This window comes from Gracilinanus agilis, chromosome 2, assembly GCF_016433145.1.
Source record: "Gracilinanus agilis isolate LMUSP501 chromosome 2, AgileGrace, whole genome shotgun sequence".
Classification (NCBI taxonomy): Eukaryota; Metazoa; Chordata; class Mammalia; order Didelphimorphia; family Didelphidae; genus Gracilinanus; species Gracilinanus agilis.
The window spans coordinates 466,226,499-466,240,717 of record NC_058131.1 but is presented as its reverse complement, the minus strand read 5'-3'; the positions used below and the strand labels follow the sequence as shown (position 1 = coordinate 466,240,717).

The window sequence follows — 14,219 nt, the reverse complement described above, 5'->3', positions numbered from 1 at the left end:
CTAACTTTAGAGAGGCCTGTTGGCATCTCTCTTCTGATGAGTAAAATGTTGATGCTTGCTACTTCCTTAACAGAGAAATAAGGAAAAATCATATATACTTTTAGTTATTAAAAAGAAAGTTCTAAAGATTTCATCTCCAATTACAAATAAACTGAAAGCTTTCCTCAAACTTATTGTAAGTTTCATGAGAGAAAAGACATTTTACTGTGTTTCTTTTAATGTATGCACTTAATTTTATACCTTCTTCTATTAGGTATACATTAAAAGAAACATAGTAAAATGTAACTGGCTTGAGTAATAAAGTAAGCTTGTGCCACAATTTGGATTCCTTCCTAACTGATTGTGTCCTTTGAGCAGATCAGCATAACAAGTTAAAATTATGACTTTAGATGAATGTAATTCTGTGGCAGTGTGAGGTATTATCATATCAATGAAATAGCATGACAAAACAAAAAAAATGGTATTTTAAGAGGTCTATTTGTATTTTTTATTTAAAAACAAAATTCATTCTCTTTGTTTCACATTAGGTCCTGTGAAAAAAGGCAAAGAACAAAACACAGAACGCAGCTTTTTCCTAAGAATGAAGTGTACCCTAACTAGTCGGGGACGAACTATGAACATAAAGTCTGCTACATGGAAGGTAGTGAGCATGGTTTTTGCCTGTGATTGGTATTTGATCTAATAATAGGTTCTGAAAGCAGCTTGGTGATGTGTTCTACTAGGTACCATTACTGAACTGATATAGAAAATAGCTATTGACTATGTCTTAGATTTATTTTTAATTTAGATAAAAAGTCATCATTTAAAAATGTTTTATTTCAGTTAAAATTGAATATTATCAAAACATATAGAACCTTAATCTGAACAAATGTTTACATTTTTTTCTCTTTAGAAATTTGCTTCCTATGGTTCACTTTCTATACTTTGTATAATAGAGAAAATTTTAACTTTCTTCAGTTTAACTCTGGAAGGGCAGTGGTAATAGTGGGGAAAGGTTAGGGTTAGTTGAACTTTAGGAGGCCCCATCCTCATTTTTAAAACAAGAACAGCTGTAGTTTATGGAATATTATAACTTTTCTTGTGGCCTCTTTTGAACATCAGTAGTCTAAGCTATCCTAATTATGTGTTAAAAATCTTCAAAGATCTATATCTCCTCTGGTAGTATGTACTAATTAATTTAAAACACATACTTATCAATCACCTATTGTGTTCAAGGCATCAAAGATAATGCCTTGCCTTTGAAATAAGACAAATAAGGTATCATCCCAGCCTTTAATAAAATTAGAGGTGAATAGCAGGGGGATATGTGTAAAAAGAACTATTCTTTATTATTCTATAATACAAAGGAAAATCCCAGACAAAATGCTGTGAGAAATTTAAGGAATCACTGCCAGCTAGGTTGTCAGGGAAGCCTTCATGTTAGATACCTGAGTTGGACCTTGAAGGAAGGAAAGAATTTCATCAAGCAGAGATGGGGAACAAAGAAAAAAGAATCCATTCTAGGCAAAGGGGAACATATGAGAAAAGGCAAGGAGATGGGGAAAGATATGTAACTAAGCATCAGTCAGGTTTAGCTACCTAAGTATGAAGCAGGACAGGAAAGATTACTTTGGAGCCAGATTAGAGTAGAATAGACTGAATATGGGGTAGCTAGGTGGCTCAGTGGATAGAGAGCCAGGCCCAGAGACAGGAGGTCCTGGGTTCAAATATTTGCCTCAGATACTTCTGAGATGTGTGACCTTGGGCAAGTCACTTAACCCCAATTGTCTAGACCTTACTGCTTTTCTGCCTTGGAATCAATACTTAGTATTGATTGTAAGACAAAAGCTAAAAGTTTAAAAAAAATTTTTTAACTGAATATTTTACATGGTGCTTGGTAGGAAGCTGCCTGGTGGTTTTTGAGCCTACCAATGAGTGATATCAGAGCACTACATTCAGATGGTTATTAAGCAACTGTACCAGTTAAAAAGCTATATAATAATTGAGGTGAGATATGATGACTACTGAAACAAGATGATTATGGTGAGAATAAAATGTAGAAAACAGCTACTAGAGAGAGATTGTGAAGATAGAATTGACTTGCTTGAAAAAAGGTAACTGAAAAAAATGCATTTACTTCGGTCAGTAGAATTAACTATCATCATTGCTCATCTCCCTTCCTCAAATCTCTTCTTTCCTAAAGCACAAGTCTGATCTGTTACACCCCTACTCAGAAAGTTCCAGAGGGCTCCCCGTTGCCTGTAGGATAAACTACAAAAAAGCCAATCATAACCTACCTCTCTAGGCTTCACACACATTACTCCCTTTCACAGATTGATTCCACTTGTTACATGTATACAAGATTCCAACTCCTGGTTGGTGTCTTCCCCATCCCCATTTGACAAAATTTTATTCTATGAGTATATATTGCTAACACTGATAGAAAGTCTAAGCTCCTTGAGAGTGAGGGTTATTTTATTTTTGTCTATCTGTATCACTGTGTAGAATGTCTGGCATTTAAGTACTTGATTGCTATTGGAGGAAAAGATTTTATTTAGGGGGGAAAATGCTTACTTCCTTCTGCTCATAGGTAAAAATACTAAAAATATGTGATTAGAAAAAGAAGTATCCTTAAACAGTGCATGTTTTTCTCTTAATCTGTTTATCTAAGGAGTAGGCCACAGAGAATGAGCCATTTCATTTGTTAAGGTAAATAGATTAAAAAGTTCATACACAATTATGTCTAAGCTGTATATATCTGAGTTATTTTTTTGCGTTGTTTATCATTTCCTGGCTTTTATATAGAATGGATAATAATAGACATATTTCCATATCTCCACCTAGGTACTTCATTGTACAGGTCACATTCGTGTGTATGATACTTGCAATAACCAATCTCAGTGTGGGTATAAGAAACCACCTATGACCTGCTTGGTACTGATTTGTGAACCCATTCCTCATCCATCAAATATTGAAGTTCCTTTGGATAGCAAAACTTTTCTCAGTCGCCACAGCCTGGATATGAAATTTTCATATTGTGATGAAAGGTAAGTTAAGTACTGAAAACTTGAAAATTATTTGAAAATATTTCTGACTTTCATAAAATCATAGATTAATAAATGGAAAAGACATCATAAATTATCTAGGCCAACCTCCACATTTTATGGTTAAAGAAACTGGACAAGAAAGAGAAATGGTTTTATCCAAGTAAGAAAGTCAGAAGTCTCTGACAGGGTCTCTGAGGCAAAATCTCAAGCCTTCTTTCCTCTGAACCACTCTGTCATTTAGTAAGCAATAAATCATAGACTTCCATCCACTAAGTTCTATATGAATTTAATTACTTTTCTACACTTAGAGAAAAGTCTACCATATAGGCCCTAAGCTATTTGTTCACATTTTTGCTATACTCTTGAATGGGTAGTATCAAAACACAACACATTCTGGCTTACCACTAGTCCCTATTTATTTCTAAAGTTGAGGAATAGGGAAATAGATGAGTAGCAAGCTAAAAAGAAAGGGTACCTTTGGCTCTTGAAATCCCAATTCTGTTTTTCTAATTTAGAAGTATTCAATTTATATAGTTTTCTCAACTAGAAAGGTTGACCTAAAGAGTAATCTAGTTCTTTTCAGCTCTAAAATTGACATTTTTATAGCTGTGTTTTCTGTTTCCATTATATTACTTTGGCACCCAATCTTCCTCTTCCACTTCCCTTGAGCTCCTTTTGCCCTCTCCATTTTAAAGGCTATTATAGTTTTGAAAAGCATAGGGTGTTGTGGGAAGAAAGGAAGAGGCTTTATCACCTTGGTATTATACTAATTAACATTTCATTTTGACCTAAGTCAGAGAGTAGTTGATGCTGAGACAAGACCATTTTACCTTGTCCCTATTATCTTAAGTAAAAGTTGCTTCAGACTTCTATTAAGGAAATTGCCAAAGAAGTACTCCTAAAAATTCTCAGTGAAGAGTTCCACCTATTTTTCTCATAAATTCCAGTTTACGAAGAATGCTGTAAGAATTACCTTTTTTAAAAAACCTAACACGTGGAAATTTAAATTATGAAATAGATTATAAAGAGGTGTTTTTTTTTTAAACCTAGTTCCTTTAAATTTCTGGCCTCTTCATCTTTATAAAATATTTAATTTATATTCAATTTACTTTTCTAAAGCACATGTTATAAAATAAATTTTATAATCACAGAATTCCATGAAAAAACCAAAATATCTTTAAAACTATTGAAAAGAAATTCCATTTATTATTTGAATATACTGTTACATTACTTGAGTTGGCATTGCATAGAAACTAATAGAGAACCTAATTTTATGTTTCAACTAAGACCTTGGTGAAATTTTTTGTAGAAAATTTTAATTAAATATTTAGCAAGAAGCAGCAAAGTTAGAAAGGTGCTAATAAAAGTATGTCAGTAGCATTTTTAGATATGATTTGTGGTGTTAAACTAATTCAAGTGCTATTTTAAAAAAAAATGTCATTGAAACTTGGAAATGTGGACAGCCCATTTTTCCTGTATTTATTTCCTATGTAATACTGCCATCTGGTGGTCATATTTTTAAAGCTTCAAATACTTATTAAGATAAGCTAACATAACTTTCAATTTCTAGTCTGAAAATGTCAACAGTGTTCTTAATTATTTGCTTTTGGGATAAAGACTTCTTTCACAGCTGTGAGCATATTATTTGCTTGGTGGTTATCTCACACTTTCTTTTTACTTTCTTATATTCACTTCAGTTGGAAATTCCATTGAAACCCTGAAGCTTAAATTTAGAAACATTTAACCTGATGCATACCGGCAGTGGAATAGTAATTGTTCATTCTTAGCATGAAGCATATCTCATAATAATAGGATGGGGAAAATTAAATAGCATTCTAGTTAATGTCTGGTGTACAGTATGGAAGCTTATTTTGATTTCAAGTAATTTTTTATTGGTTCCACAGTTAAGTGACTTGCTCAGGGTCACACACCTATGTCTAAGCCAGATTTGAACCCAGAATCTCCAATTTCTGGGTCTGGCTATCCACTAATCTACCTACCTGCCCCTCAAGTAGATTTTAAAACCATTATATGAATCTTCTTCAAGATTGAACAGATTAAGTGATTTACAAATTTTAAATAGCTATAGAAATAAATGTTAGGGATTATCATTCAAATGTAAGTGCAAAGTATTTTTCCAAGTCAAATTTCAGCATTATATATATTATTCTTTACTTTGATGTCTTTGTTTTCCTGCAAAAATGGAGGTGATTATTGGAATTTTGGATCAAATGTTATTCCTGATAGCCTTGGCTCACAGCTTAGAAATTCTGTCTTTCAAAGAACCTGGTGATCCACTGCATATTGTTCATGAGAGTTTAGTTTGCATTAAAATAAGTCAGTAACTATTGTCATTCTGTAATATTGAATTGTTTGCAGGAAGAGTCTGATCCTTTACTTTTATTTGAAAAATTTATGTTAAATTACAATTTAATCCAAACTCATATCTCATAACAAAACATCAAGTATCTTGCTAAACATTCCAAAAATTCAAAATAATTAAGATAGTCTGTGGTTTTACTGACCTAAATCCTGTTTCAGTAGTGGAAATAAGTGTATAAATAATTAAAGGATATTATAAATAATTCAGGGCATATAAGTAGTCTAGTGGATAGAACACTATACCTGGAGTCGAGAAGACCTGAGTTTAAATCTGGCCTCAAATTATTTCCTAGTTGTGTGACCCTGGAGAAGTCACTTACTATTGATTGCCAAGCCCTCACCACACTTCTGTTTTAGAATTGATACTAAAAAGGTTAGGTTTTAAAGGAAAGAAAAAGAAAACTCCAAAGGAGGATTTTTTTTTCTCTTATTTTGCACAGGCATCTCTCATACACATACAGGCTAGTGGGGAAGTTACTGGTACTATTTCTAGATAGACTTGAAGTTTAAACTATATAAGTCAGATTTGGGGAGAGAGAAAGTATGTCCATTATTCAAACCTATACCATAAGTGACAGCTTACAAATTGGATTAGTTAGCTTGCTCACTGAGTGGACATTATATTTGCAGTTAAATATATACTAAAAGAAATAGGAAACGCTTAATTTATCATTTGTTTCAAGATATCTCTAAATCAGAATATACTTTGGAGGGGATGGCTGGGGGGAAAAAGAATTAAGGTTGTTATTTGACTGTCTTGAATTTGGGAATCCTATACAAATATGTATTTAGAAATGCTATTTTATAATTAAATGTTTTTATGTCTTTTCCTTTCTTGTGTTTTATCTAAAAGAATCACAGAGCTAATGGGATATGAACCAGAGGAACTTTTAGGTCGCTCAATTTATGAATACTACCATGCTTTAGACTCAGATCATCTGACCAAAACTCATCATGATAGTAAGTATGATTGAACAACTCAAGAATCCTCCAAATGTTTTTCTTATTGAAACTTAATAGGTGGTAAAACATTTATAGTTTGGATTTAGGTAATAAATTCCATTTTCAACATAATCCAATAAGAAACAAAATGTATTTGATTTCAAAGGTAAACTGTAATAAAATATGATTAAACTCAATAGATCCTTATGAAATCACTAACCTTTAGACTCAAAACTAGTATAGGTGATGTACATAATGTACTTTTGGTAATGAAAAGTCCCCCAAATGAGATTAAACTTTTATATATATATAAAAGTTTAATCTATATATACATAATTCAACACTAATTGCCATAGGACCACATAATTCCTAACACCAAGAGGAATTGATGTTTTATGGTAGAGAATAAAAGGGTTAATGGATTATCTTTGTTGATAGATGTAGGAATCAGAATAAATAGCCTTAGACCTATAAAGGTCTAAATCTATGATCAGGCATCTCCATTAGTCTTAGAAGTATTCCCAGAAATTTGGTGGCTTTAAGTCACCATGCAAAGTTATCTGAATGTTAAAAGTTTTAAGTCTTAGTTTAGGCCAAGGCCCTCTAGAATTAAATGTATTGGTATTTATAGTGGTAATGACAGTGTCAGAGCTACTCCTCCTAGGCCTTACCACATCTTCTACATCAGTCATGGGGGCGGGGGAGATACAGTTGTCATTGCTTCTTATAATTTTGAATTGAAAGTTGAGGTGTGATAGCATAAAGGGAATGATTTAATTGTGGGAGGGGAAAGGAGGTATGTGGTTTTTGAGTGAGCAAGCCTTATTTTTCTTTCCTCAATGGAATTTTAAAGTAACATAACATTTTAAAGGATGACATTAAAATGGAAGAAAGAAGGGGGAAAATTCTCCCTTTTTCCTCTATAACCACATTTTTACTTTTGGGAAATAAACTTTGCTTAAAATTATTTTTTTATTCCTAGTGTTTACTAAAGGACAAGTCACTACAGGACAATATAGAATGCTTGCCAAACGGGGTGGATATGTCTGGGTTGAAACTCAAGCAACTGTGATTTACAATACTAAAAATTCCCAACCACAGTGTATAGTGTGTGTGAATTATGTTGTAAGGTAAGTTTGGGGCATAAACTGTTTCATTTTGGGGGAACTGAATGTATTATTTTCTATGATGCTATTTCTGTTATGAAATTGTTTTTTCTTGTAGAAAAGCAACAAATATTATTTGTAGTTATAAGCATCATGAATTTCATAGGCCTCTATTCTGATTCCCTACTAATTCCTTTTAACAGAACAGTATCTGAATAGTGCCATGTTCTCCAGGTTTCTATGAAGATGATACACAATCTTACTCATTTCATTTTGTTTTATTTTTTAATTAAAAACCCTTACTTTCTGTCTTAGAATGGTCACTAGATATCTGTTTCAAGGCAGAAGAGTAAGGGCTAGACAAATGGGGCAAAGTGACTTGTCCAGGGTCACACAGCTAGGAAATATATGAGGTCCCACTTGAACCCAGGACCTGCAATCTCCAGGCCTGGTTCTCTACTGAGCACCTAGCTGCTCCCCAACCCCCCAAATTTTACTTCATTACAAATATGTATTAAATTCTTACCACGTGCAAAGGCACTGTTCAGGGAACAAAGAAAAAAATAGTCCCTGTTCTTAAGTTCTGGTGGACTATGATAATAATATTCTTTCATTTTCCCAGTCATATTTTAAATAATACTCTTACCTAGATGACATCTTCAATTAGATATTTTGTCCAAATCAAGCCAAATATGGATTATGCCTTCTGCTATCACCTTATTCTTATCTTGTCCTGGACTCTCTTCCTTATTATTCCTCTGTTCTATTTCATTTGGTGATCTCATCAGATCTAATTACTGTCTGTATGCTGTTGATTTTCAAATCATTTTATCCAAACCCAAATTTTCTGATGACTTCCAATCTCTCATTTCCAGCTTCCTATTAGATATCTATAACAGAATGTCCTGTAGAAATCTTAAAACTTAACTTGACTAAAACTGAACTCATTATTTTTCCCTAAAAATTCTTCCCTCTTTCAAATACCTCTTCTATTGTCAAGGGCACTACCATCCAACCTTCCAGGCTCACAATCTAAGTGTTGTCTTTAATTTCTTCCTGTCTCTCACTCCCCATATCCAATCTGTTGATTTCATCTTTGCACATGTCACATACTCCCCTTTCTCTCTTCTGACACTGCCACCACTCTTAATACAGGCTCTCATCACCTCATGCCTTGATTACTGTAATAGCTTGCTAGTGAGTCTGCCTTTCTCAGATCTCCCCCCTACACAGTCCATCATCAATGCAGCATTCAAAGAGATTTTCATCATTAAAGAATATTGCTTTCACTTTGGTTCTCACCTCCTCAGAACCTTTAGTAGTTTCTGCCTCTTGGATTAGAATACTGGTGGAGCTATAACTGCTTCAAAAGCCCAGTAAAGAAGGCTCAAATGCCTCACAAATTTTTTCATTTCTCCAAAGCTTTATTGATTTCACTTCACCATTATCATACCTTTTCCTTTTCCACTTCAGAAAATAATGGTCTGTGCTCTTACTTAATAACTATATATATATATATATATATATATATATATATATATATATATATATATTCTAAATGGGAGAGATAAAGAAAATGTACAAGTAAATGCATGACACCAAAGTACAAGTTAAATATATATAAAGAAAACAGTGAGAAGTGAAATCTTTAGGGCATATTAGTGAAGATTTTGGGAAGAAAGTAATTTTAAAACTATTTTAAAAGAAATTTATGGTTACAGGGTAAAGTGATATGTAAAGATCTAAAGGTGAAAGAGAGCAAATCATATGCAATTCTTGGAAAAGCAAATACATTCCCGTGGTTGAAACAGTCTGGGTGAAGGAACACAATAGAAAAAAAAACGAGCACACCAGCTAAGTACACTAGTTGATAGAGTGTCCCGGTAAATGACACATGCATTTTTCTTCATGCAGCATATGATACATGATACAAAATATCAAAAGTTTGCTAAAATCCAACTTTTCCCATGAAGTTTTAACTGGTTAATTGAAAAAGTGGCATTCATTTCCTTAAAATTACAACATTGACTTGGATCCTTGTTCCCCATATAAATATTAATCAATTCTTGTATTTCTGTATGTCCTCAATCCTGTCAATTTATCATTACATAGAACTATATTTATACCCAACCAATTGGCATTCAGCAAATTATTTTAATGAAAGTATACTTTATAGAAAGATTATGGTAAACTTAGTAGCTCTCATGTATTTAGTTATTATCTTTAGCTTTTCTTCAGGTCTGTTTATCCAGTCCTAACCTTTCTCTCATACTCTAGTCTCCCATCTCTAGCTGCTTTTTGAACATCTCAAACTGGATGTCCTGTAGACATCTCTACTCAACATGTCCAAAATCAAATTCATTATTTTTCTGCCCAAACCTTCTCCACTTCTGAAATTTTATACATTACTGAGGACATTACTATATTCCCAGTCACCTAGGTCAGCAAACCTACCTGTTATCCAAACTCCTGACTCTCTTACCCCGTTCCCCCACCTCATATCTAATCTATTGCCAAGTCTTGTCAGTTTTCCTTCATACCATGTCTTGCATATGTTTCCTTTTCTCCTATAACATCACCACCACCCTCATCCCTATTATAATACCCTGCTGGTCAGTCTGTGTGCCATAGGCCTCTGACTCATTCCATTCAAACCTCCACTTGGCTGTCAAATCGATCTATCTAAAGCTCAAGTTTGACCTGTCCAACCCACCCCCTATACTTCCCAATTCAGTCAAATTCAGTGGCTCCCTGTCACCTCCTGGATCAAAGAAATCCTCAAAGCCCTTTCTTTACAGGCTAGACCCTTCTTACCTTTCCACTCTTTCTATATTCTCTGAGATAGTGATATTGACTCTCCTCAAAGAGAGCTATTCCTCAAACCCAACAACCAAGCACTTTCACTGACCGTCTTCCAAATCTAGAGTTCTTTTCTTCCCCATTTCCATCTCTTGGTTTCCCTGGCTTCCTTTCAGTTCACAACTAAGATTCCATTTTCTACAAGAGCCTTCCTGATCTTCACCCTTACCTTTTACCTTTATTTTATTGATTATCTCCAATTTATCCTATATATCCTCATTTGTACCCAATTGTTTTTGTGTTGTCTCATCATTAGACTTAAGTTCCACCCTAAGCACATAATACAGTTTTTGGCTCATAGACAAATGTAATTATCTGATAGTCTTAAAATTTTTTTTTTACCAAGTTCATTCAGATATTTGAGAGTAGATATTAATTTATAGAGCTAGTATTTCATTTGAATTTTTAAGCCTAGGTGAATATTTGCTATGTAGATTAAGTAGTGAAAATAAAACTGAATAAAACCTTCACTTTTCATAAAATGTCTTATTGGTAAATTTTATTTTAAAAAAGAATGTCATATGAGGGTTTTCCTTATAGTTTCAAATGCTCATTTAGAGCTTACTAATATCTCTTTACCTTTGTCATAGTGGTATTGTTCAGCACGACTTGATTTTCTCCCTTGGACAAACAGAATGTATGCTAAAACCAGTGGAAGCAGTTGATATGAAAATGAATGAGTTATTGACTAATGTTGAAACAGAAGATACCAGCAGCCTTTTTGAAAAACTTAAGAAGGAACCAGATGCTTTAACTTTATTAGCCCCAGCTGCTGGAGATACTATCATATCTTTGGACTTTGACAATAATGGTAGGTATATATTTAATAATAATGTACACACTACCTGTGTTTAGTAAACAGTGAGCTATATACCTAGTTTTATGTATCATTTTGAACAAATTATTTTGAGACCATTGCTTCAGACTAATTTTATATAAAAATGTGTGAATATATGTATGTATATATATATGAAATATCATTTCTTTGATGGGACCATTAGAGCAAAGTGCTAGCTCAGCAGAATTTCATGCGGCTATAACCAACCACTTTTTTCATTTTATTGGTTTTATATAGCTTCCTTCATTAATTTCCTTGTCTGTACTACTCTTGTTTCTATTTGTTACATCTATGCATTTATGCTTCACTGTGCTCTTTAATTTGTTATCCAGCTCATTTAGTTTCTAAACTTGGGAAGTTTAGTAGAGTTGTATCACAAAAAACTAAAAGAATACACTGTTCCACATACCCTCAGGTTCTGCAGTTAAAAGCTGCATGCCCAAAAAGAGTGGTTTACAGGTAAAGAGAATAGACCAAAACCTTTTTTTCAGTGATATATGCAATTAGTAATTATATTCAAAAATAAAAAATTTCCCCAAAAAATTCATATTAAAATGCAAACTTACATTTATTTGCTATATGTCTGTGCCCCTAACTTTTGTAAATTTTTCTCTTTAAACAAGTTTAGCAGTATGATTTTTATTGTTTGAGCAAACTTAACCATGTATTCTGTACAAAGGTATGTTTCTTAATTTAATGAGGTTCTAAAGATAGTCTAGAGATTCACTTTTCCTCACCACCATTCCAGAAACAGATGAGCAACAACTTGAGGTTCCATTATACAATGATGTCATGCTCCCCTCATCTAGTGAAAAATTACAGAATATAAATTTGGCAATGTCTCCACTACCTGCCACTGAGACTACAAAACCGCTTCGCAGCAATGCTGACCCCGCACTCAATCAAGAAGTTGCACTGAAATTAGAGCCAAATCCAGAGCCATTGGAACTTTCTTTCACCATGCCTCAAATACAGGATCAACCAGCTAGTCCTTCTGATGCAAGCACTAGACAAAGTTCACCTGAGGTCAGTATCTTGAACTATAATGGAATATTTTGGTTTTCTTCCAAATCTAGTATTTCTGAATAAGAACTAAATTTAGAAACTTAATTTAAATTTTATTTTCAACTTAAGGACTTAAGGGTCTAAATATGGAATGCTTATGTTCCAAAAAGGAGATAAACATGCAAACATAAATAGTCAAAAGTAAAAAGAAGAGAGGCATCAACTGTCCTGAGCAAGAAGCTAAGTATTCTGAAAGGTATAGACGTGAGAGCAAGTACACTCTAAATAATTGGTTAGGAGGACAGAGCTGAGATTAGAGAAACACCTTGTGCATTGGTTGAAATGCATTATGATGGTATAAGTTTGGAACAGTGATGGGCAAACTATGGCCCACGGGCCAGATTGGAGGGGAGATGGGTGGCTGAAATGTTCTATCCAGCTATTTGACATTATTCCTAATCTGACAAATACAATGAGTAGGACACAATACAATGAAACTTCAAAAGAGTTGCCTTAGAAACAGACTGACAGATGAGCATTTCCTTTCCTTTGGTCCCCTCTTTAAAAAGTTTGCCCATCACTGGTTTGGAACATAGGTGTAAACCAGATTTAACAGAACTTTAATGACTAGGTTGAGAAGCCTGTATTTTATCATCAAGGCAATAGGAAGGTTTTTGAGTAGTGAAGTAACATGGGTAGAATTCATAGGCAGAACTCTGTTTTAGGAATATTAATTTGGCAGGTATGTGGAGAGGATTGTAGAAAAGTGAAGGTGGAAGCAGGAAACAATTAGGAGGCTATTAAAATTGTCCCCCCAAAAAGGTAATAAAGGCCTGAACTGTATATTGGCAGTGCAAGGGAGGGGATAGATGTCCAAACACATAATTGAAGGAACAAGATTTGATAGTAAATTGGAGAACTGATAATAAAGATTTGAAACAAGTTGGGAGATGAATGAAAGGGAGAAATCAAGGATGACTCCTAGGTTGTGAATCTAGGTGATTAGAAGAATATTTCCAGTGGTGCCCTCAATCATTAGAAAGGGAAGTTTGGAGGTGGGTGGGATGTAGAAGGAAAGATAAATTTTTTATTTTGGACATGTTGAATTTGACATACTTATAGGCCCAGGATAAGCTGTTCAGCAGGCAGATAATGATGTAAAACTGTAGTTCAGCAGGGAGAAAAGGCCACAGGCTAAAGCCTTTCTAAGTCAAATTTATCTTTAGAGAGTAGAAGATGGACAACAATTCATGAAAAATGATCCTGAAGGAAGGCAGGAAAAGGTAAGATAACTGTGAGTTAGTGTAATGGATATCAGCAGGAAAGAGTGTATACAGGTCAATAATTTCAAAAGCTTCAGAGAAATCAAGTTTAGAGGAAAGTCATTCAGGGGGGCAAAATGAGTTTTGCTTTAGGTATGTTGAGTTTAAAATGCTGATGGAGCATCCGTATTGAATTTAGCAATTAAGTTCTTTGGTAACCTTAGCAGTAGAGCAGACTAAATCGAGATCACAAAGGGTTGAAAGGCAAAGAATAGGAGATAATTTTTTTCACTAGGAATTTGAATGTAAAAAGGAAAAGGAATGGTAGTTTGATTTGGTAGGTCAGAAGTCAGAAAACAAGGAGTTTGAGAAGATAGGAGTAGAGATAAGCAAGTGTAGAATTTCTTTTCCCTAAGAAATTTGGATATGAAAAGAAGAAAGGAAGGTAACTGGTAGCTGGTAGCTGAGGGACAGTAATCAATGTCTAGTGAAAATTTTTTTAAGCAAGAGGGGAAAGCTGAATATTACATTCATAATATTTTCAGTGCACTGTGCTAGGCACTTAGCTACAGAGATGAATACACTTCTTACACCAAAGTAACTTGTAATTAAGAAGTTAAGGTGAAAGCATCTCCTGTACCTCACCACTATTTTATGTTTAAAGACAGTCAGGAATAAGCAACAGAATTGGGTGGGAATAATGCCAGAAGTTAAGATTAAGATATCATACAAATCTTGAATTTAAACATAGAGAAAAAACTGCCCTCAACACATGAGAAAACTCTTCTGGGGTTGACAA

The 14,219-nt window shown here is 33.9% G+C and overlaps 1 protein-coding gene across 1 annotated transcript in view; it reads left to right on the top strand.

The window, feature by feature from the left end:
- Window positions 1-14,219, top strand: part of HIF1A (hypoxia inducible factor 1 subunit alpha) — a 45,307-nt gene that overhangs the window by 23,738 nt on the left and 7,350 nt on the right. Inside the window, exons 5-10 of the mRNA XM_044664865.1 lie at window positions 528-640; window positions 2,824-3,026; window positions 6,262-6,368; window positions 7,333-7,480; window positions 10,906-11,126; window positions 11,875-12,179. Coding sequence (XP_044520800.1) covers window positions 528-640; window positions 2,824-3,026; window positions 6,262-6,368; window positions 7,333-7,480; window positions 10,906-11,126; window positions 11,875-12,179 — 1,097 coding nt within the window. The remainder of the gene's footprint in view (window positions 1-527; window positions 641-2,823; window positions 3,027-6,261; window positions 6,369-7,332; window positions 7,481-10,905; window positions 11,127-11,874; window positions 12,180-14,219) is intronic.